Source organism: Anarhichas minor, unplaced genomic scaffold (assembly GCF_050575085.1).
Source record: "Anarhichas minor isolate MPS153535 unplaced genomic scaffold, ASM5057508v1 ptg000010l, whole genome shotgun sequence".
Taxonomy (NCBI): domain Eukaryota; kingdom Metazoa; phylum Chordata; class Actinopteri; order Perciformes; family Anarhichadidae; genus Anarhichas; species Anarhichas minor.
In genome coordinates, this window is record NW_027466456.1 from 13,498,338 (window position 1) to 13,522,414 (window position 24,077).

Below are 24,077 nucleotides of genomic sequence, written 5' to 3' on the forward strand. Positions count from 1 at the left end.
AAAGTAATGAAGTATTTAATGTGGGTAATCATGTGAATCACTAGAATACGCCTTTAAGTAAAGGATCAGTTTTATTGTTGTTATTTTACTTTAAATAATACACTCGCTTAAATCACATTTAAACGTCTATCATAAAGGCTCTGAGAAAGGGTGCAAAGCCACATTTGATTACCAGTACTGTAAAAATACAAACCTGAAAAGTGATTTCCATAAACCACCGAGACAGGCCTCCTGGATAGACGCCCAGTTTATCTGCAATAGACACAACAGACACAAAAGTTTGAAAAACTGCAAGTGTGCTTTCAGAAACCAGTGGTTATTGATCCCCCCCTCTCTGACTGGCAGGTGTCTACTCCAGTGAAAAGATGGCAGAAGTTTTCTCCTATGAGAGTTCAGAAATCGACTGGTGTGAAGACAACTACAAACACTCTGAACATGTAGTGGAGTACTTCAACACCGTAAGTATCTCAGTACTGAAGTAGTATTTATCTTAACAGAATATCTGTAATCATATAGTTTTTTTTCCCCTTTTTGATAAAAAAAAATACATGTCTAATATCCATGATCTCACAGACAAAGCGAGGGACTGGATGTTTAATTTGTTGTTTTGTTGATTGATTGATTGATTGATGTTTTCCCTTGCAGATGAGCAGCTTTTCTTTCTTCGTCATATCTCCCATCATGCTCTACCTTCTGCACCCTTACGCCAAAGAGAGAAACTTGGCGATTCACATGGTCTGGACCATGATGATATTTGTAGGTCAGTCTCTTTCTCTTCATTTATACATTTTGTGGGTTTTTTTCCATTTTAGATACATTATCTCATTTAAATCTCAAGAAAAGACTGTTTTCGTTATATTAACATGAATCACTGAGTAAATAAATTATATATATATAATAATGATATCTTTTGAACAAAGAGGAATTACCCTTGCTTTATGTGAATAAATGAAAAGTAATTATGAGGGGGGAACAAAGAAAAAAGAGGTTTGTCAGAAGATAGATATGGTAGCCACAATAATGTTTTTCCTCTCTTGTTAATCACCAAAATCATCTTGCAACTACTTGTGTGGTCGCTGCCCCCAGGTTATAAACCACTGTTTCACAGTACCAGAGGCTTCTTCTGGCAACTTTTTTACTTTATATTCCTTATCTCTCCCCCTCAATCCTTCTGCTTTTCTCTCTACTCTGTCTTTGTTTTGTCTTCTATAATATAATGAAAACATAAACAGTTTCACATCAAAAAATGACCGTTCTCTGTTTTTGCAGGGCTCTTCTCAGCGTACTTCCACATGACACTTAGTTTCGTTGGCCAGATGTTGGACGAGCTGTCCATCCTGTGGGTGTTGGCGGCGGGATATGCTTTCTGGTTCCCCCGCAGACACTACCCTTCTTTTATAAAGGACAGGTAAAGCAATCAACCAGAGAACATATGAGTTAGTCCAAAAGTGTTTGTTTCTGTCTTTATTCATCTCCATGTGTTACAAAGGACACACGCAGCTCAATAATCCTTTAATAAGACTAAAACAAACAAACAATGACTGCCTGTTTCTGAGGCACGGCACTCTCCAACACAGGTTTACACCTGTGTCGGTCGTGGAGCCTGTTCGACAGCTGCAGCTGGTTGTTGTCACAAAGACACAATGGTGGTGTTGCTTGCTTCACCTGAATGTGACAGAAATGTGCTCTTACTGTTGTAAAAGGATGAAGCTCCACCCAACCTATGTAAATATTTCACACCCCAAGATGGGAAAGATAAATGAAATTTTGACGAGCACCTGAAATGAATCACACATCCCTCACAATAGAACCTCACGTTGATTTTCAAGTTTTTTAAAGTCATGAGTTGGTCCTCCTGAATGATGGATTGCTGAAAGGGCCTACCTGGCGCAGACAAAGGGGCCGGAGAGGTCAGGGGGTCCCTTTTGCAACTTTCTTTGCATCTTTACTGTTTTGGTTCACTCTCAGCGCTCTCATGGTGCTGTTTTTGACCGCAGCTGACAGCTGTTTTCAGTGAAAAAGCCCTAAAATCCCACTGTACCTCTTCAGCACCAAAAAGCAGTCAGACATTGTTAGCAATGATGAGCCATATGATGAGCCATATGATGAGCCATATATTTCCTTCGGGAGTTGGTGGTGACCAAATACAGAGCTAAAAACAAAGCAGACATTGGACCTGAAGTCATCAGGTGGCCCGAAACACAACTTCAAATGAATGATAACTATCCAGTTCTGACATGAAATGATTTCAAACCTTCGAGCCCTGGCCTCACAGCTTGTATTTTCTCTCTCTGTCATCCACAGGTCCACATTTTCAAGCCTCGTCCTGGTGGTCACTGTCATCTCCACAGTGTCATCATTTGTCAAACCTACAGCCAATGCCTATATTTTAAACTGCTTTGGCCTCCATTTGGCTTACGTTGTGGTTGTCGAGATGAGATGGTATGAAAACTCTGAGGTTTCGGTCATCTGTCACTGTAATTGGTGCACTTTTGTGCATTTCGTTATGATAACCAGTTTTCTCTCTTCCTCAGCTGCACTGACCAGAAGGTTCTGCGACTGGGCAAGCTGTCGGTGGCTCTGTGGGTGCTCGCCATCTCCTGCTGGGTTAGTGACCGTTTTGGCTGCAGCTTCTGGCAGCGCCTAAACTTCTGCTACCTGCATGGTATCTGGTAAGTCCTGGCTTACTTGTGTCCCTTTCCTTTCCTTTCCAACCCTGTTTCCTATCCCATCATTCACCACGAACACCACCCTAACTTCTGTGTTGTCCAAGAACTGAGCTAATCATTTACTGGAGGGAATTAGTATTATCTACATGTATATTTGAGGAGACAGGGTGTTTTTTTTCAAGGCCTTGCTTGTGTATTGATCTCTATTATCTGTGTCCTCCAGGCATATTCTGATTGTGATAGCTGTGGCCTATGCCAGCACCCTGATTGCTTACCTGGATGCCAACTACGAGATACCGTACTCTCTGCCTGGACTGCAGTACTGGCCCTGTGATAAATGGGCTGTTGGATTACCTCACATTGTCCTGAAGGGCACAACCAAAACACAGAAACGGTGCTAACACAGTTAAAGTCATTTGTAACATTGGCAGAACTTTTGTATTGTACAGGAATGGGAAACCATCAAAATGATTTACACTAGTGACCTTTATTCAGCCCTACCTTCTAACCTTAAAGACACAATCTGTGATTTAAAAGAGTTGCCTGACCCAGAACAAACTGAAATCACGGGACGCTGACCTGATCACTCCCAAATAGATTTTTTTTCTTTCTTTTACTACACAAACTTATCACAAGACAAAAACTTGCTAAATCTAAATTAAATTGATTGATCCTGTAAAACGATTGTTTACACCGTGGATGGATTACCAAATGGGCCTACTGGGCACAGGCCTATAGAGGCTCCCAGGGGGCCAGGAGGCCCTTAGACGGTCAGGCTCTGCAGTTTATAACAGAACTAGTTCCACAGGAATCTACACAATGCAATTATTGTACCAAGGCACTCTCCATTTAAAAACCCAGAACAGTTTAAATATACAATACAGCATAAGATTAAATCTATAAATTATTCAAAAACATGCAAGAACTAGGCCCATCGTCTTAAGATCCTTCCATGTTTTACACCAATGATGATTGTAGACACAGAGCTTATACAAACTTATATCTTTAGTTGAGAAACACAAAATACTTATTTATCTATCTATCAAAGTTGAAAATATCGTATTTTTAAATATACCCATTATTTATATGTTACCATTGATGACTTTGAAACTTTATCATATAGGTTTATGCTTTTAATAGCTTGCTTTTATACGTTATTTCCTGAGTGGATTGCGTGGGGCTGGAAATGACGTGGTGCTAATTCTTTACTACCACCTGTGTCCACTTTGTGGCGCTAGAGAACACGCACCGATGTTGCCGAGTATGTGTAGACCACTCACTGTAGGTGACGCTATGACTGTGACTCAATGTGTGCATTTAGATGACTTCAGGTCTGGACTCTTATCCAGCATGTGAAATGTAAAGTCAAGCGAAACATGCAAATTGCCCGGCTGGCCATTGTAACACCGCTCCACAAAAATACAAAAGCTTCACAATTCAGCATCGTGAAGGCCTTGAGATTCTGCTGACCAAATTTGGGGTGGATCTGTTAAATCGTCAAGGGGGAAGAAAAATAATACTTGTAAATTGCCATAAATAGCGTTTTGTCCCATGACTTATGGCATCATCATTCAAGATATCAACTACTGCTTCACATTTTGGCGTCACACCAACCAAATTTGAAACGACAAACCGATAAACTTCAAAAAGGTTTGCATAAAATACATGAAAAACGTATACAATTAAAAATGTCCGACTTTCAGTTGGCCAGAGCTAATGTGTACTATGACAGCAATGTGATACCAAATTTCGTGAATATCGGGGAAACCGTTTCCCAACTAAGGCCTTTCACTCATTAGGGGCCCAATGACTGCAGAACTTTGCACTTTTCACCAGTTCTGAAGCATGTGCCAATTTTTGTGTGTTTTTGAGCATCTCAAGCCCCTAAACAAATGCAATTGTGCAGTAGAATAATAATCAAAAGCAATAGGTTCCTTGCACTCAAGTGTCAGGGACCAATGGAGCCCCTGCATGCACTTTTGTGCTCCGCTCCCTAAAAAACAAATACTGTCGCATACAGAGCTGGAGGAAAGCTGGCGCTGAGAGTTGACTGATGTTGAACTTCTGTGTGTATGGTTTCATTTAGACATTTTAACCCGATGTCTGTCGAACAATAAGAGTTCGCAACATGAATGCTTTCATAAAATGTATATAGGCATCCTGGATGACTGAGAAAATTTGAGTATTTGTGTGTATTTTTGAAGAGTTTTAAGCATGTTTGTTTTTGTTCATATAAATCAACTGCTGTTATTCATTTTCAAGATATGAATGCACATTTAATTCTGTACACGGCAGAATATATTGATGTACTGTAAGTTTTCCTATGATAAAACTATTGTTTTTACTTTGAGTGAAGCATTACGGTGAAATGTTGTTTACATAGAGATATCTCAACATGTGGTGGTTTCACAGTCATACACTCAATTTTCTACAAATAATAAGCTCATTAAAAGTGAGTTAAATCGCTGTCGTTTCTGACTTAATTTTTTAACATTTCAGTACTCAAATCTGTCAATATCAAAATATGTCTGGTCTATTTCTCAAGAAAACTAGTGTCGGCCCATTCAGGATCTCTGACATATTCCTCTAAAGTACATTTGTATTACTGACCACAACTATCACATGTACATCTATTTATTTTGCATGAATGATTGATCTCTGAGCTGTTAGCCCTTGTTAAACAGCTCTTGATTTTGGTGATGTTTTGAGAAAATTCAGGTACATTGTGCTTCCATTCACATGATCCTTCCTGAAGGAAACAATAGACACAACAATAGAAAATGCACACACGCGTTCTCTGGACTTCAATGCTCAATAGTGACCTCCTGTGGTTGATGAGATATTCAAACGCAACCAGGGCTTTAAAAAAAAAGTAGTCTTTGAATATTTGAGTCGTGACAGCCAGTTGATATAATAAGAGAAAGGTAACAAATACTTACAATAAACCTCTGTTATGTGTGTGAAACCTGGCTTCATTTTGTATTCCCCCTCTCCCTACATATTGAAAGGGAGGATTTAAAGGTTGATGTCTCGGTATCAGTGGGACACCCTAGTGTTTGAAAGCCAGGTGGGACTTCTTTTACTCAGATTTGACTGAGAGGCAGACTGGATCAATTTGAGCGGCAGGGGAAGAAGGGGAGGCACCAAGCCAGTGAGAGAGTGGTGACCTTCTGTCCCATAGCTGAGGCCCGATAATCTCATATCAAAGTCTGAGCACCACAGAGACTTGACTGCAACTGGCCCTCACTGCCTGACTCTGTATAGTAAGAGAGATGTCTTCAATCAGAAGAGTGCTGCCTTCCTTTCAGATGAAACAGTAAGATCAACCTGTGGTGTTGGAGGTTATAATAAATTCATTCAGATATACTCAAGTTTAGAAAACCTCACTCTCAATGATGCAGAAAGTGCATGGTACAATACCTAACACTTGTTTTAAATTGCTTAAGATTCTTCTTTTGATTTATATGTTACAAAAACTAACATTAGGATACAAATGAATTAACTTTTAATGCAGACTACCATTTAGTACGACTAAAAAGGAGGAAGGAAACTGCACTTTACAGGCTTTTACTAATTACACTGCATTTAAATGTTTGCTTTTCACCTGCAATGAAATATGTATTCAATAAAAAAACACTTACAAGCTCATTATGCATGCCTGGATCATTATTTTTGATGCATTTTGATGCAGCTGGTACAGGTGGAACACATTTTAACTGCTTCATATGATGTTGGGTAGTCAATTGTAACTAAAGCTATTTTTAAAATGTTGGTGTTGATTGTAGAGAAAAAGCATTATGTTTCCCTTTTTTGTGAACTTCTCAGAAAATCCAGCATACTGACAATAATTAATATTATTTTTTTGTAAACATAGGAACATTGTTAATAAGTTGAGAAAAAAAGACACGTTATTATTAAAGAATACGTTATTGATATTGCATTGGTCGAACTAATAGCTAACTTATAAAAGCCATGCAATCGAACCCCGATTAATCAATTAGCATCATGTGCATTTTACAATTGAAACAGAGCTGTAACCATTGGGACAAGCTCGCTGTCACTCGAGAAAACCACCAGAAAATGCTTTAATTGTATTTGCAGCTCAGAACCCGTCCCGCCCCTTCGGTGTTTTGATTGGTCCCTTTCAAGAGTGCTTAAATTCTCCGATTCCTGATTGGCTGAGAGAGCTTTCTGTTTTGGTTGCCTGCCAGCAGCCGTCTGGAAGGGGAGGGAGCCGTCTGCCTTCCGCTTCTGGGCTGGATTGACACACAATGAGGAGCAGAGGCTGGGGAGACGCTCCAAAAACGCCGCTGTAAATAAATACAACAATCACTGAGGCCAGAAAAACATGGAGAACCAGGTACAGTGGCTTTTGTGTCTCCTTGTGGAATGTGAAATTTTCACGGAGAAAATGCCAGCAGGCTGCGCGCTGGCAGGGTAGGAATGAATCCTCTGTTCGGCTAGCCAGAAGAAGAAAAAAATGCTCCTGCTGCTAATGAACTCGTAGCTGTTTGGCTCTGGAGCTATGCTAGCTGGGCACTCATACATCGGTATTTGCCGCTAGCTAGCTCCAGTCTACCTCACCACTCAGCACCGTTGTGTAGCTGTAGCCACAACCAGGCACACAAAGAGATCCACACCTTGTGTTTATTCTGCTCTGCTGGGTGTGAAACGCACATGCACATTGTTGACCGCCATGCAGACCCATTTGAGTCGAGGGTTTTAGTAGGAGCTAAGCTAAGCTAGTCTACCTATCAGGGAGAGTGTCGGCCGCTTTGCTAAAGGCTAAGGAGCCGCTACAAGGCGCCGGGGGAAAAGATTTGTCCTCTCCAGGTTGGGCTGGAGAGGCGGGGTGGTGTCTCCACTGCCAGCGGCCTGAAGCCTCACATGCAAGGCTAATAGAGCCAGCAACGACCACACAACTTCTGTAATATCTCTGCGTTATCTGCCAGCAGTTGATGAATGTTTAAGGCTCACCACATTTTTGATTGGAGACTAAAAATGCATGCAGCATGTCGGGGGAAAAGCTGACAAATGATCAGTGTGCAGACGTTTTACTTGAATCCAGCAATGAATGACCACCCATGCACTAGCTGATCATTACAAAGAACCCAGAATATAAAACATAATGCTAAGAACTTGCTCCCTTTAATTCTCCAAACGTAATAGTACTGCATGTATACATTTGCACAGTTACGATTTATGTCATCCCCCAAAAAAAGCTACATCTTTTATTTAAGCAGGAAACAGATATGTGGGTAAACCAAATGACACATCTGCCCACTGTGAGGGAGATGTTGCTGTAAAATGGGTTACTGTGTAAATGCCTGAGGTTATTCAGGACTGTATTTCAGATGGTTGGGACACACACACACACACACACACACACACACACACACCCAGGGAAAGTGGCTCAGCTCGTCCCCATTCAGCTTTGGCCCCTTTGAAGTTTGAACTAGATGTGTGAGTGTTCATCCAGAGGGAAGTCTGCTGCTACAAGTTATACGAATAGTGCAGTTGTACTTGTGTGATAAATGTTAACTATGTGAAAGATTTGCATTCGATTTTTGCATTCTTATTACTCAAATAGATGCACGGTTGTCAGTTTATTGGTACACGTAGCTGAAAGTAAAGCTGTCTACTTCAGCAGCTAATGAAGATTAAATCTACCTTCATGAAGTTAATGTGTTTTAGAGGTGTTGATTCAACTTTGTGGTCATTTTAGAGACTGTAGTTTAAGGTCTTAGGGAATTGTTTTGCTTTATACTAGAAGATGTTTTTAATTTTGTGAACCCTTACTGAGCATTGTAACTTAAATGAACATTTAGATATATTGCTGGGTCATTTAATCATACATTAGTTTTAGAAAAGTCCAAATGAACCTGCAGTGGAGTCTGTCAGATCCAGAGTCGAGAGAGATAATCAAATTCAGTCTGTAAATGTTGTATTTGAACGTATTTATTGCACATTACAGCATAATGACACGGCCAAAGTGCTTCATGCATGTGCAAAGAAGCAGCGTTGTCACTTTGTGTGCAAACACTCGGATCTTTGCTGTTATGCTCTCTAGATATGAGATCTGCATCATGAGCTCTGCAGTTGTGATGATCGGTGACCATGCAGCTTTTGATAATCCCCACACACTCATTCACTCTCACTATTTACACTTCTGACTTGTTTTCCTTGGGTGCTGCACACTACTTGTGACTCCCCTCTGGCTCTCTGGGATTGACCGTTTTCCAAAACAAGTAACTGTTGGTGGCTGGTTTGGTGTGATGATGAAGGATTCAGCTGGAACCTGCAGCTTCATCAAAACACAGCTGCTGTCACAATAATTTGTGCGTCTCCTCCGGGGGAAACTTTCTGTCTTAAAAAGAAAAAGTGTAACTCTTTATTAGCTGGAAGAGATTACCCTGGTCTCGAGGGGTGTTATTTACATGTCAGCTGGGAGTTCATTGTTTTCATGGGAGCCAGTGTGTCTGCCAAAATTTGAATTTCCCCTCAATTGGAGCACTGTGCTGAGGAAAGAGAGAGAGAGAGCATGCACCATGTCAATGTTGGTGGTTTTGCGTTGACTGGTCTTGTTGCCATTTATAGAGGAAAGCTTAATAAATGTGTTGCCACGAGTAATCGTATCCGTCTGACGCTCGTAGAATAGAATGATTGAAAGACGTAATCATGCGTTTCATATTCTGAGGCGGTGCGCTTTAGATAATGTCCGTCTTCATCAAGGTGGTTTTCATCACTCGTCTTTTTCCCAGCCTAACATTTCCTCCCGGGCTCTTAATGTTGTGATCATTGATCAGAATTATAGTCAGTAGTGAGTTTCTTTTAGACTCTGTTTGACACAACTCAGTTCATTCATGTTCTACGTCTATCAACGGACTTTTTGACTGCGTCTCCGCCAAGGAGGTTATGTTTTCAGTTTGGTTTGTTGATTTGTTTGTTTGTCAGCAGGATTACGGAAAAAAAACTATCAGCCCAATTTTCATGATACTTGGTGGAAGGGTATAGCATGGGTCAAGGAAGAATCCATAACTTTTTAGAGCGGATCTGAATCACGGGGCGGGTACGCTCATTCGTTTTTTGCTCATGGAGAAAGGCCTTGGTGGAGGTCTGTGCTGTCCGAGTGCCTCTCTAGCTTTAATCGTCGATCAGTTAAAAATATATCGTTTAATGAATTGTTTAAGTCATAAAATGCCCCAAAACTATTTTAGCTTTCTCTTCTAAAATGTGAGGTTTTGCTACTTTCTTTCCTGTTTCTTTCACTGTGAATTGGGTTTATATTCTGATCTCTTATATACAATCAAATCAATCTGTAGTTGCAGCCGTAGTATTTTTCTCTGTAGCCGCAACTAATGATTTTTCTAATTGTTGATAAATCTGTCAATTATTTTCTCGATTAACTGATAAATCAAATGTCAAATCATGGTGAAAACTGGCTGGTATGATGATCTCAAGCCCAAGTAGATTTCTTTAAATATCTGGTGTGGTCCAACAAACAAGTATTATTACGTAAACACGTTTAGTGTCCCATAAATCAAAGAACAGCTACAGAAACTCGCCATTCAGAAGCTGAAACTAGTCAATGTTTGTTTTTGTTTTTTTGTTTTTTTGCTAAAAAATGTCTTAAACAATGAATCAATTATGAAAATAGTTCCTGCTTAATTAGTCTGTCAACCAGCTGATCAATTAATCAACTCGGCTCTGATTTTCTCAGCCTCGTATTGCCTCTTAGGCTCCTAATGTTTTAGATTAATGGGAGAAATGTCTTATTTTTTATTGTTCCCTTTCCTTTCTAATAGAATGTCACCGTCTTCCTCTTTGGCTCATCACCATCCTGGTTTTTAGGTTGTCCTCATCAAAGTCTTGATTTTGTGGAGGGGTTGTCGATGATTTTAGGGACTCCACGGCTGCTCACTGTGGGTGTGGTGGAGTCTGGAGTTTAAGGGCATTACTGCCACAGAATGGCTGGGCAGAGTGCCAGGGAGGGGAGGTGTGTGTGTGTGTGTGTGTGTGTGAGAGGGAGAGTTAGCTAGGGAGTGCCAGACTAGCTCATCTCAATCCCGTCCCCTCTAATCCCCCCACTCAGTCCCAGCTCACGAGCTGCTCTGTGCTGGGGCCAAATCCACACATTCTTCAGTCCTCCCCTGGACATAAAGTAGCTTTCTGTCCCCTCTCGTCCCCCTCTGCACTCCCATCTCCATAGCCTCTTCTCTTGCTATGCCAATCCCCACCAGCACAGTGTCATTTACTGATCCCGTCGCTGTCATTGTTCTCGGGCAGAGAGGTAGCCCAAAAATGTGCCCCTCCTCTGGATGAACCTTTAGAGATCTGTCGGCTCGGGCAGCTAATCAGTCCCATTCCACGGGGGGCGTCCCAACACTTGTCCAGCTTTGTGTTTGTCCAGACCAAGTGTTCAGCCTCTCCTTTTGAGTGAAAAGTCCACATACTCCAAAATAGAGATCCAGAGGGTGTCGTTCAAGGTGGAATCAGAAACAAATGAATAATGGCCCGGTGGTATAATCTCACTACCGGCTTTGCTCATGATTTGTGATTTTGGGCTCTACAAATAACATTGACATGACTTATAATACTTGTTAGTTGCCACTCTAATTGTTTTATCATAATGAAACATGGAGGGAAAACCAACTCAAAATCAGGCTACTTGTCCTTTTGTCTCTCTTTTTAGTCTGAATTATTTCATTTGCTATATAAATGCTTTCATAAACATACAGGTACATAGATGAAGTTTGACCTCTTTTAGGAGTTCTACCCACTGAGCTAAAGCCAGTCTTAGAACACATCATAATATGTCATATTAATGCAAGTTCTATCAGCATAGACGGAAGAGAAAAGCATAACATTTACATGTAAATATTTATGTTATGATAAAGTAAGAATCCACATGCAGTTTAAAGTTTAACCAGATGAAAACAAGCTCAAGACGTTTATTTAACTTCTTACTGCAAAATGTGCATTTGTATCCGTTTCTTGATCTGAATAACTTTGCCCTTGTAGTTCACATTTGACCTATTTTTCTCGCACGTCCACAGGCCTGGTACAGTGATACACGGTATTTGACTCTTTTGTCCGTGTCTGTCTTTTTTTTCAGTGCACAGTGCAGGTGAAGCTGGAGTTGGGCCACAGAGCCCAGCTAAGGAAGAAGGTGACATCAGAAGGCTTCACCCACGACTGGATGGTGTTTGTCCGAGGGCCGGAGACCGGCGACATCCAGCACTTTGTAGAGAAGGTTGTCTTCCGCCTGCACGAGAGCTTCCCCAAACCCAAGAGAGGTGAGACAGGCGGATAACAGTATTTACACAGAGTTTACTCGTACACACAAAGGTAATCGAGTGTTTTAGATGCTGCATTAAATGGCAGTAAGTAGTAAATACAGCACGGGGCATTCAGAAGACAGATTGTAGGAACTAATTTAAGTTAAAACAATGAACACAGAAATAAATAGAAGAGAGGGGTGAATAAGAACATGGAGGGAGGTTAATGGTCATTCTAGCAGGTGCTGTGACGTTCTTACTCTTCACATTGAACTCTGTTTATATGATCATTCACAGAGGTCACAGTGAGGGCAACCAATACGGACACGGCCTCTACAAATAGTGCACTAGTGGAAATAATCCATTTGTAATTTGTCTCTGGACATTTCTGTCTTTTATAAATTGGTGTGATCACTGTCCGTCTTGTAAATGTCTGCCAAGTTTGAACTCGTAGACGATTTATTATCGTGTGACACAAGTGTCTTTTAAAAGACATCTTGGACTTGACAAATTCATTGTTTCCTGACAAATGTAGCTCAATCTGTTCATCACATTGAGTTCATGTTGGTATAACATTCAGACTCTCCTCTTAGTTAATAGATGTGTAACATAATGCATTTCTATGGATAAGAGCAGTGTGAGTAATGTACTTACTGCCAGCGACATGTTTCTGTCTGCAGTATGCAAGGAGCCTCCGTACAAAGTGGAGGAGTCGGGCTACGCAGGCTTCCTCATGCCTATTGAGGTTTACTTCAAGAACAAGGTGAGAGCGGCCGGACACTGATGGTAAACTGCGTAGTTACTTTATTTATAGAAAAGATATTTAGGCTGTGGGGGAAAGTATAGCTTTTAGGAAATACACATTATTTAGGCTTGAATAAGGTTTGAGTTGTGTAAATTGATGTTTACATGTTGTGGGTTTTTTATTTAGTACTTGTAAACTTCACTGAAATATTTACAGACGGAAGGAGGCCAGTCTGGGTTTCTATGAGGGAAACAGGTTTTTCCAGCAGAAATGTTAACCGGGTTAATTCCATAACTTGATAAAATAAACTGGTTGTTCCTTTTTACATGTTTGAAAAAATCACTGTGCGATTACTGTGAGTGCATGTAGCTTGTTTTAGTGAAATGATGGTTTAAAACTCTCGTTTGACCATTTTTTGTGAATGGCTTCACTTTTGGACTCACTCTCCAGTAGGAGTTCTTAAATAAGCACTCAGTCGATCAGAAAGCTCGATTGTGTTGGTAAAACCTTTATGTGAGGGACATTTCTCTCTTTAAGTGAGAGAAATAAAATGAGCACACACTATTATACTGTCGCCATTAGAATGAATGATGAAAGAAAGAAAGACCCGCTTTACTCTCCTTATAGGAGGAGGACGATGTTCAAGAGGTATGTGCACATTAGTGTACCATCGTCTCCTGCAGCTCTTTGTAATATTATACCTCTGGACTGCACCCAAAAATGTTACATCATCCTCTTCTTCAACTTATACATTATAGATACATCTGTCAAGAAGATCAAGAAAATACCTTAAAGGCAAACAAAAGAGAGTGTAAATATCAGCACTTCTGCATTTACCAGAAGACATTTTTGTTTATAAAATCTGTCACGCGTGTCTTAGTGCGTTTTCCTCGTCTTTAATCGTCCACTTTTCTTCAGCTTCTCTCAGGAATGTTTGTTGATTCTTATCAGTGTGTCTTCTCCGTCTGTGTTATTGACTTCCTGGGTGATCGTTCATTTATTCAACATTTTTTCTTTTGTTGTGATATGTCTGTAATACAGAAAGACAAATAATTATTTGTCCCACGTGCTGTTGGAGGAAGTTTAAAACGGTTTGCTTTTTGTCATGTTGTCCTCCTTTCAGGAGGAGCCAAAAAAGGTGTGTTTCAACTACGACTTATTCCTCAACTTGGAGGGCAACCCACCAGTCAACCACCTGCGCTGTGAGAAGCTCACCTTTAACAACCCCACCAAAGAATTCAGGAGAAAGCTGATCAAAGCTGGCGGGGTGAGGCTGACTGATACACAGGCTGGTTCACTGCACTGATGGCTAAATGATTGACTAGAGTCAATATCAGATGCTGTAGTTGTCAATAGTACTAAATTAGTAACTACCACATAATGTATTATATCATAAGCTCTGAGGTATGAGCTGGTTCTGGAAGTGTTTTATCCTCAATGCAACGTATCTGCAGCGCTTAAAAGGTCTAAAAGCATTTCAGTTTCCTCAAAAAAACCTATTAAAAAGTCTTAACTTGTTTTTATACTGATGCCTCTATATGACCGACATAAGTAAATGAGACTATCGGCGAGACCATTTCTATGTAGTTAATTTTAATGCTAGTCATCGGTGCCACTGGGTCGAATTCTGGTGAAATCAAATGAAATCATGCAGGGTCAGCAGAAACCCCTTCGGCTCAGACTCCAGCCAGGAGTGACCAGCCCGCTTCAGACAGACACAGATTGGGCTTCGCTAAAATACTGCAATACCCAAAAGCCTCATCCCCTGTTCCTATGAAGAAGAACCAGGTCAGAGCGGTATCAAACCTTCGTAGTTGAGTTTGTGAACAAAAATCTAAGATTGACCCTGAAACGTCGTTGATAAAGTGAGTACAAGTGACAGTGTGCAGGATCAGTTCTTTAGCTTTTGCTCGCAGTTATTTTAAGGATTGAATGTTTCTTGCCGAAGTGCACATTGGGAGTCGTTAACATATCACTCAAAGTGTTTATGTTCCATCCATCCATCCATCCATTTTCCTCTACTTCTCCGGGGTCGGGTCGCGGTGGGAGCAGGCCAAGCAGGCTGACCCAGACTTCCCTCTCCCCGGCAACATGTTCCAGCTCATTCTGGGGGATCCCGAGAGTCGTTCCCAGGCCAGCTGGGAGATATAATCCCTCCAGTGTGTTCTGGGTCTTCCCCGGGGTCTCTTCCCAGTTGGACGTGCCTGGAAAACCTCCAGTGGGAGGAGTCCAGGGGGCATCCTAATTAGATGCCCGAACCACCTCAGCTGACTCCTTTCGACGCGAAGGAGTAGTGGCTCGACTCCAAGCTCCCTCCTGATGACCGAGCTCCTTACCCTATCTCTAAGGCTGAGCCCGGCCACCCTACGGAGGAAACTCATTTCGGTCGCTTGTAGCCGCGACCTTGTCCTTTCGGTCACGACCCAGAGTTCGTGACCATAGGTGAGGGTAGGAACGTAGACCGACCAGTGAATTGAGAGCTTTGCCTTCCGGCTCAGCTCCCTCTTCACCCAAACGGTCCGGTGCAGCGCCTGCTTTACTGCTGCAGCCGCACCGATCCGCCTGTCGATCTCCCGCTCCATCTTACCCTCACTCGTGAACAAGACCCCGAGATACTTGAACTCCTTCGCTTGAGGTAGGCACTCCGTCCACACCTGTAGGGAGCAATCCACCGGTTTCCGGCAGAGCACCATGGCCTCAGATTTGGAGGTGCTAACTCTCATCACCGCCGCTTCACACTCGGCTGCAAACCGCCCCAGTGAATGTTGGAGGTCACAATCCGAGGAGGCTAACAGGACCACATCATCTGCAAACAGCAGAGAGGCGATCCCGAGACCCCCGAACTTGACGTTCGCCGCCCCCAGGCTGCGCCTAGATATCCTGTCCATGAAAGTCTCGAACAGAACCGGTGACAAAGGGCAGTCCTGGCGGAGGCCAACACCCACCGGGAACGTGTCTGACTTATTGCCGAGAAAGCGGACACGGCTCCTACTGAAGTCGTACAGAGACCGGATCGCCCGTTGTAACGGGTCCGGTACCCCATACTCCCGCAGCACCCCCGAGGGACCCGGTCGAAAGCCTTCTCCAAGTCCACAAAGCACATGTAGACTGGTTGGGCAAACTCCCTGAACCCCTCCAGTAGTCTTGCGAGGGTAAAGAGCTGGTCCACTGTTCCACGACCGGGACGGAATCCGCATTGCTCCTCTTGAATCTGAGGTTCGACAAACGGTCGGAGCCTCCTTTCCAGCACCCTGGCATAAGCCTTCCCCGGGAGGCTGAGTAGTGTGATACCCCGGTAATTGAGCACACTCTCCGGTCCCCCTTTTTGAAGATGGGAACCACCACCCCGGTCTGCCAGTCCATGGGCACTGATCCGGACCCCCATGCGACATTGAAGAGGCGTGTCAGCCAGGACAGCCCAACCATGTTTATGTACCTTTTGATTTTTTTGTTCGAGAGAAACTGATATGTTCTAAAACGGTTGTTTTTGTATTGATGATTCAAGCTGTAGACGTTCTCTAGCTGTGAGTCACCTAACCTTGTCTTTGGGGGAAAATAACTGGATAAAAGCCTGATTCTGTCTGCAGTCAAAGTAAACACAGCTCCGTAACTGTCTCATCTTTTTAATTTCAGGTATTGGTGGTTCCAGAGGGGGCTGAAGCCGTGTCGAGGCCCAGTCCAGACTACCCGATGCTCCCCACAATCCCCCTCTCTGCCTTCTCAGACCCCAAGAAGACCAAGACCCCTCATGTGTCAAAGGTTGGTTGAATTACCAACAAGGAAATACTATCTTAGTTATCTCAGTAGCTTAGCACTGTCGGCTTGCTCATTCATGTGGAGTATTTAACCAGAAAGTGTCACATCTCCGTTGATCATTCCAGTCAATTGTTATTGACACATTTTCTTGAAGGATAGAGGGGCAAACGTAGGGCTGGGCGGTATGAGCTCTCCCAGCTGTTAGCAGACTGTTGTTAGCGAGCTGTACCCAGCATGCAGTTCGGCGGGGAAATTTTATAAATGTACAATTATTAGTGTTACAAATTGTTTGTGTCACAAACTGTTGTGTCTTGGTGTTTTGCCCTGTTAAAGAGCGTTAGTTGTGGGTTGTTAATTGTTATTATAAAGTTAAGTTAAGACAACTAGGTCCGATCGCAGCGGCGAACAATATATTTTACTGCCTGTTGAAGAGCGACAGAAGTTGCCTAGGCTGTGCACCGGTATGACGGTATATGAAAAATTGATATCGTATGGGAAATTAAAACCGGTGAACCGGTATACCGCCCAGCCCTAAACGTCTAAATTAACGTGCAGAATCATTGTGATCACACTGATTCAGGCTTTTAATCACAGCCAGCTGTTTTTGAGCATCTGCATGCAGAATAACTCGGACAGCTTATCTGCCCACGAGACGGGACATCTATCGGGGAAAAACAGGAAACTGATCCGGTTACATTTAACATTGTTGCCACAGTTTTGGTATTAAGCTTTAAGAGACCATTACAGTGTTTGTTTCATTATCCAGACAGAAATATCTCAACAACTGTCAGATTGATTTCCATGAAATCTGGTACAGACAGTCTCAATCCCCAAAGGATTAATTCTACAGACTTTGGGGATTCCCTGACTTTGCCTTCAGCACCACCATACGGTTGACATTTGGATGGTTTATGAGCAAAAATGAATGACATTCCCATCAGCCTCAGCTTACTTTGTGTTTTGTGCCAGTTAGCAAATGTTAGCATGCTAGCACACTAAGCAAATATGGTGAACATGATAAACATACTAATAAATTCAGCATTTAGCTCAAAGCACCACTACAGTCTGACAGAGCTGCTAGCATAGCTGTAGTCTTGTTAGTGTAGAGAAGAAGGTTTAATTAGTTTATTTTAGACTGGTTACTGAGAGTTCACACTGACCAAAGTGCTTAGTTTGACATCTCCTTCACAGTAAATAATGTGATTACAGCACGGACTAGACGCGCAAAACCTTGACAAGGTCTTTGTGCTGCCGAGTCGGTTTCCTTTTATGAGACCTTTGGCTGAGTGCTTTAAGAGTAAATTGTCGATGACGGTGCTTTTGTTTTCTCTCTCCAGGAACCCAGCAAAGAGGGAAGTGGTGGCAGCAGCAAAGGACCCAAACCTCACAAACTGACCAAGGAGCACCGTGAACGGCCCCGAAAAGACTCTGAGAGCAAAGCCACATCGAAAGGAGACAACGACAGAGACGGAAGCAGCAAGAGTGGACGCGATCCTTCCTCTTCCTCTTCTTCAAAAAAGCCGTCGGAGATCAAAGTGAAAGACGAAGTTAAGGTCATACCCAAGGCTGCCTTCAAGGAGCCTAAACTCACCCTGAAGGAGTCAAAGATGGAGGGCATGTCTCCGAAAGGAGGGGGGGCTGGGAGTGGAGGGGGTGGTGGGGGGGCTGGGAGTGGAGGGGGTGGTGGTGTGGCAGGTGTGGCAGGCGTGGCAGGCGTGGCAGGCGTGGGAGGGCCTGCAGAACCTAAAGTCCCAGGGAAACGACCCTCTACTGTCGAGTCTCCCAAACCAAGCGCTAAGAAGCAGAAGAAGGGCAGCTCAGAGGGGCCCAAGGGGCCGAGTGGCGGGGCCTTCACAGGGACTTCTCCTCGTGTCTCCTCCTCGTCTGCAGCCAGCCAACCGTACGCAGAGAAGAAGCCTCCTAAGGAAAAAGGTCGCTGGGCCAAAGGCAAAAATGACACGCAAGAGCCAAAGGAGCCCAAGAAAGTTCCAGAGTCGGAAGAATCGAATTCAGAGGATGAAGCGTCGTCCAAGTCGGAGGTACGTCGGTTCCCCAGGAGTGCTGTTAGGAAAGGATTGTATGATGACATTCATTAGGATCATTCATTATATTTCAAATTTAGGGCTGCAATTTGAGATTAGTATCGCTCAATCTGCAGATTATATTCTTGTTTAATCGGTCAGAAAATAGTGAAATGTCTGTTGCAATTTCTGAAAGCCCAATGTAACATGTACCATCACATAAGACGAAGGAAAGCTGCAAACCCTCACGAATGAGAAACCTAAATGTATTATTTAGCTCTTATATTAAAATATCTGCTGGTAAAGTCTGTCAGTTGATTAATTAATTAATCAACTAATTATTTCAGCTCCAGTTTCCATCCATGCTAATTTATTATCTTCACACGACTTAATTCATAAAAGACTTGAAAGTATTTTGAGATTGGGTCTCATTTAAATCTATAATCTTTGATCTTGAATGTTGTTGAGGTTTCCCAAAAATCGAGTCCGTAAAGAACAACACAATAATCATGCTGATCCTGAACTCGGGTCTTATCGAACCATTTCTCCTTTTTGTCCCATTTCTTTCATCCGTAGTTTTCCTTCTCGTCACTATCTTCTTCTTCTCTCTTACAGCAGTCCGCCCCTTCCAGTCCTTCGAACTCCAGTTCTAGCTCTGACTCCAGTTCAGATTCTGACTTTGAGCCGGGTCAGAAACAAGGGCAAGGTAGAGAGTCCATTCACCTTGTTACGCTGCAGAGATGAGCATTAATGTTAAAGGGTTTTCTGGAGTTAACGGGTTGATGTGGTCTTAGAGTTCGTGTGATTCTGTCCTCCTCTTCCAGGCCCCCTTCGATCGATGGTGGCGGAGATCCAGTCAGAGGAGTCGGATGATGACGACAGCAGCTCGGAGGAGGAGACGCCCATCAAGACTAACCCCCCCAACCGCGACTCTCGGTCAGTCTCCCTGAAGGCCTCTTTACATGTTTGGTCGTCAATCAAAAACAGTGCTTCATCGCATTGTGAGACAAGTTCAACCCTGCTCCTGCTTAAACACACATTTACCTCAAACACACTTTGCATGTTGCACTATCTCCCCTGCCTGCGACGGAGTCGACACTCTTCTCTTTACTTTTGAATTTTTGATTCATAGAAGTGGCAGCGTAACTGTCGTGTTTATTGTTTTTCTACATTTTCGAAAACACAAGACCGGCGCACTAGTTTGTGACGTTTCTCTAGCAAAAATCAGCTAAAGCAATTAGCATTGTATTTTCCATCCACGACTAAGTTGGTAGCATCTCAAAACATCTGGTGGCACTAATTCTCCAGCAGCATGCAGAAGAAGAAGACGTAATCCGATTACATCATTAAAAGAGCACCGACCCTGAAACGTCTGAAAAGGATGTGAAAAGCCTGATGAATATATGACATTTATGTTTGTTTCACATATTAAGTTGAGGGTCATACAGCCTCTCCATCGCTCTCTACAGAGCTAATGTTTTCGTCTGACGCAACTTTTCAGTGTTTAGGCCACATGCTTCTTGAAGGTCATGACTATTGCGTTTCGCTTTTGTTGATGCATACATTCTCCACCTTATGTTTTTGTGATATTCAAACTTTTTGTCTCTCAAATTTCTTGCGTTTCCACTTATTATTAAATTAAAAATGATCATAAAAACAGGTGGATGGAACTTTCTGCTTGCATCTGTATTTGCAACAGTTCAACTGGCTTTATCACACAATCTGACATTACTCACAATCGATACCGTGCAGACTGACGCAGGTTGTATTAGATCCATTATTATGTTAGATGTTCGTTCTGTCCCTACCGCACCTGTTTTTTGTCTCTTCTCAATATTGTTTACTCCTGTTGGTTTTTAAATGATGTGTCTGTTGTTAATCTGTTGCGTCTTCTTCACTAAATTATATCAGACTTAATGTTAGCAGCAAATAATAATTATTATAATCTGGGACGCACGCATCCAAGTTCAATGCTAAGCAGCATGCCAATGTGATCCGTCTGTCAGTCGATGTGTGATTGACCTCTGACCTCGCCCCGTCAGACTCAGCCTGGACAGCGAGAGTGACAGCAGTGACGGCTCGCACAGTCTCAGTCGAGACCCCGCCCCGCCTCCGCAGAAACACAGCTCCTCCAATAACAAAGTGAGTCACACAGACCTCGCTTTACTGCCTGCTTTTATCGATGTATTGACGGGGACGGAAATAGTTTGACCAGAAAATAAACACTAAAACCGAACATGTACAGTTTTATTTATTCTTAACAATACTACTGAGTTTGTCTTCGTCCAGTATTCTTCAGTGTCCAGCTGTCAACATAATCCTCGGCCAACATGAACAGGACTTTCCTAAAGCATTACGTTGTGTATGTTTGTGGTTTTGTGAGTCAAATTTACTCAAGAAATGTATTTTGTGTGTTTCGATTAAAAGTAAAGCCGTCAAAGACATTCGTTTTGACAGAGAACACTCTATTTTAATTTTCTATTTTTAATGTCTTGGATCCTGCCCAACATAAAAAGCAGAAACACATTCAGCAGACAGACAGACAGACCTCTTGCATATCATTTCAGTCGTCAGTGTCCCAGATAGTCTCATGGTCTCACATCACTGCCTGTCTCTCCTCTTTGTCTTCCTCCTTTCCTTTTTCCTTGCTCTCCTTTTCTGCAGGTTTCAGGCAGAAAGAGTCCAGATTCCTCGTTTCGCTCAGAGAAGGTGTTGAAGAAGGGATACGACAAGGTAGGAAGGGTAAATCAAACTTTTTTTTTTTATGCTTTTCCTCACATATACACACACACACACACACACACACAGACAGTGTTTTGTCCAAATTCAATGAGTGCATTGATGAATTCAAGATGGAGTCATGGACAGTGAATTAATCCAGATGTGCAGACAGACTCTGGCCTATGAACCCTTGAAAAGAAATCTCTTTTTTTCTTCAGTGTAACGAGATGATTCATTAAGTGACTGATCCTAAATAACTCCGCCACATTAAAACATATGGAGAAAAAAAAGGTTAATTCCCACAGAGATTTAAATTCAAAGGAAGAGGTCTACTTCATAACATTGAGTAAACACCCCCAGTTTTACCTTTATCCTCAAATTTTGATGAGTTCGAATCCAAAATAATAATTTCACACTTGACTCCTATGTTTTGTTGTCCTGATTATCTGGTCAGCAAAGAGATCAGGTTCGATTTAGATTAGATCAGATGATCTTTTTGAAAACAAATAATAAAGAAAGAAAACAATAAAACGAACAGTAAACCTATACAGCAAATTCTAAGTAAACTAAGTATATAGTGATATGATAAATAATGATACAAAGAAAGTAGTAATCTAATTTATTAGGACATGCAATGGGTCAGGCAGATACATTTTCCCCATGTTCATATAGATTTCAGTTCAAACGTAATGCTATACTGACCATGTTCTCTGTAACCTCTGCAGGCCTACACAGAAGAACTGGTGGACCTCCATCGCAGACTGATGGCTTTAAGGGAGCGTAACGTCCTACAGCAGGTGCGTGTTCATTGTTACTGTCACACAATGAAATATGATATATATGGCACTGTCTATCAGAATGATTATTACTTACTGGAAAATGTAATGGCACCATCTATTTCATCAATTTGATATGAATATAAAACCACTGAAAGAATTTGATGCATACATAGAAAAACCAATGACTTGCACTTTTTAAAAGTCTTTATATATATTTTAAGTTTCGCCATGAATAATGTGATCTGAAGCACCGTAAATGTATTTTATTTTAAATAGGTAGGTGGTCATTTTAGTAATATTAGGCGGCAGTAATATCCAGACGTCATACTTGTTGCGACAGTGGATTGTGTAATTAGCAGGCTGTATCAGACCCGACGCAAACACCGTCACTACTGATGGTTAGGAGGCTCATCGTCTGAACTCCTGAAAACTGATCTTTTTTTAATCCGTTCAGCCTCACACACAACATGCATGTCGCGCACACTGTGGCAGCTGCGGTACACAGTACAGCCGCGCACACACACACACACCATGTCGTCGGTGTGGAAGGTCTTTACTGTGAGTGGAGATGTGGAGGAACAACCTTAAAAACATTTGCTACTACTTTTTGAATTTCAGTTTTCTTTGGAAGAAAAGATAAAGAAATGTTTCTGTATGTAATAATTCTAGGCTTTATCTGGCCTGCTGGTTTTCTTTCATATTTGCGAAAACAAATATTAAATTGCATTGGGTGTGTTCTTTAAATGGTGATACTTTGACTTGTTGAACCATGTACGCATCTTTTAATATGTTGTTAATGTGACCTGAAGGACAACCTGATTATGCTTAATGATAATTGATCACTCCTCTCTCAGATTGTGAACCTGATTGAGGAGACGGGCCACTTCAACGTGACCAACACCACCTTTGACTTTGACCTCTTTTCACTGGACGAGTCCACCGTCCGCAAACTACAGAGCTACCTGGAGGCGACGGCCACGTGACAGGAAGTGGACACCGGCGCGGGGAGCCCGGCCTGTGGATTGCGTCGGCGGAGGTAGACTCGCCACCGTATCCCCCCCCCTTTTTTTTAAGTAGGGGACGAGAAGCCACATCGTGTCGCAGCTGTTTCACAGGCCTGACTGAACCATTGAACAACTACCACACAAACAGAATCACACGAACAAACACAAGCACACATGAAGACACACCGCCTTCACGTGACACTGGGGAGGAAAACTGAAGGTGGTGTGGAGGGGAGGGTGGAGGAGGAGCGGCGTGGCTGAACTCAGTCTATAAGTCAGGATTTTCACTACACATGTCTTTTTTTTTTTTGAGTCTGTGCAGAGCTGTGGTATGCACCCCACACCCCCATCTTCACCCTCCTGCACTCCTTCCTTTGCAAACCCAATACTCCCCCCCCCCCCCCCTCCTCTTCCTCCCCCCTTCACACGAACACTCCTTACTCTGCAGAACACTTCAGTCCCCTTCCCCCTGTTGTCAGCTGGAGCTCATTTCTCTCCCGACATACTCTTTGATTCGTGTGTGTGTGTGTGTGTGTGTGTGTGTGTGTGCATGCGAGCGCTGCTGAGTTTTAAGAGATGTTATCTTTGTGGGTACCGACTTCTCTTTGTGCGTGAAGCTCGAGCACAAACGACAGCTGGTTTCCCTCCTTCACGCGCACACACAACAAACAAATACCGATTCAGGTAATAATTTACTTTAACTCCCCCTATTCATAAGCAGTATATAAACACTGATAAATGGTTTACACAACACACTATAATGTAGTGGTAAGCAAATGTAAGTAAGTATACTACCAACCTCCTCCTACGTTGAGCTTGGTTTAGAAACTGATAATGAAAGACAATTAAGTAAAAAACAAACATAAGCATTGTTCTACCTTAATAAACACTTAAAATGTCCTTATAACTACATTACATTGTGCTATAAACCCCTTTTTAAATATGGACAGTGCTTATAACTGCTAAATAGAAGGGGGGTTAAAGTAAAAGGAACCTAAATTCGTGCATGTTTGTCTCCCAGGTCCTTGCACTTAAAGCCTCGGACCAGTGTGTGTGTGTGTGTGTGTGTGTGTGTGTGTGTGTGTGTGTGTGTGTGTGTGTGTG

At 42.4% G+C, this 24,077-nt stretch overlaps 2 protein-coding genes across 3 annotated transcripts; both read left to right on the forward strand.

The window, feature by feature from the left end:
- The first annotated feature begins 344 nt into the window (after nucleotides 1–344).
- On the forward strand, nucleotides 345–3,273 carry acer1 (alkaline ceramidase 1). Its single transcript, XM_076087275.1, has 6 exons — nucleotides 345–458; nucleotides 646–760; nucleotides 1,270–1,408; nucleotides 2,305–2,442; nucleotides 2,535–2,672; nucleotides 2,893–3,273. The coding sequence occupies exons 1-6, from the start codon at nucleotides 366–368 to the stop codon at nucleotides 3,068–3,070; spliced, it is 801 nt and encodes a 266-aa protein (XP_075943390.1). The 5' UTR covers nucleotides 345–365; the 3' UTR covers nucleotides 3,071–3,273.
- A 3,632-nt stretch (nucleotides 3,274–6,905) lies between these two features.
- Nucleotides 6,906–23,873, forward strand: mllt1a (MLLT1 super elongation complex subunit a). Of its 2 annotated transcripts, none has more exons than XM_076088287.1 (13): nucleotides 6,906–7,029; nucleotides 11,785–11,965; nucleotides 12,628–12,710; nucleotides 13,816–13,959; nucleotides 16,326–16,451; nucleotides 17,786–18,104; nucleotides 18,171–18,487; nucleotides 19,085–19,175; nucleotides 19,294–19,405; nucleotides 20,512–20,611; nucleotides 21,134–21,211; nucleotides 21,916–21,987; nucleotides 22,824–23,873. In XM_076088287.1, exons 1-13 carry the CDS (start codon nucleotides 7,018–7,020, stop codon nucleotides 22,950–22,952), a joined length of 1,764 nt encoding a protein of 587 aa, XP_075944402.1. In that variant the 5' UTR covers nucleotides 6,906–7,017; the 3' UTR covers nucleotides 22,953–23,873. The 2 variants fall into 2 exon arrangements, with proteins under 2 accessions (XP_075944402.1, XP_075944403.1); XM_076088288.1 differs by having other exon boundaries at nucleotides 18,189–18,487; nucleotides 19,088–19,175; nucleotides 21,134–21,202.
- Nucleotides 23,874–24,077: the final 204 nt, after the last annotated feature.

Coding starts and splice junctions, on each gene's coding strand:
- acer1 (XM_076087275.1), top strand. CDS start 366: ATGGCAGAAGTTTTCTCCTATGAGAGTTCAGAAATCGACTGGTGTGAA. Junction 459..645: donor TAGTGGAGTACTTCAACACC/GTAAGTATCTCA, acceptor TTTCCCTTGCAG/ATGAGCAGCTTTTCTTTCTT. Junction 1,409..2,304: donor CCTTCTTTTATAAAGGACAG/GTAAAGCAATCA, acceptor TGTCATCCACAG/GTCCACATTTTCAAGCCTCG.
- mllt1a (XM_076088287.1), top strand. Junction 18,105..18,170: donor GGCTGGGAGTGGAGGGGGTG/GTGGGGGGGCTG, acceptor CAGGCGTGGCAG/GCGTGGGAGGGCCTGCAGAA. Junction 21,212..21,915: donor GATACGACAAGGTAGGAAGG/GTAAATCAAACT, acceptor TAACCTCTGCAG/GCCTACACAGAAGAACTGGT.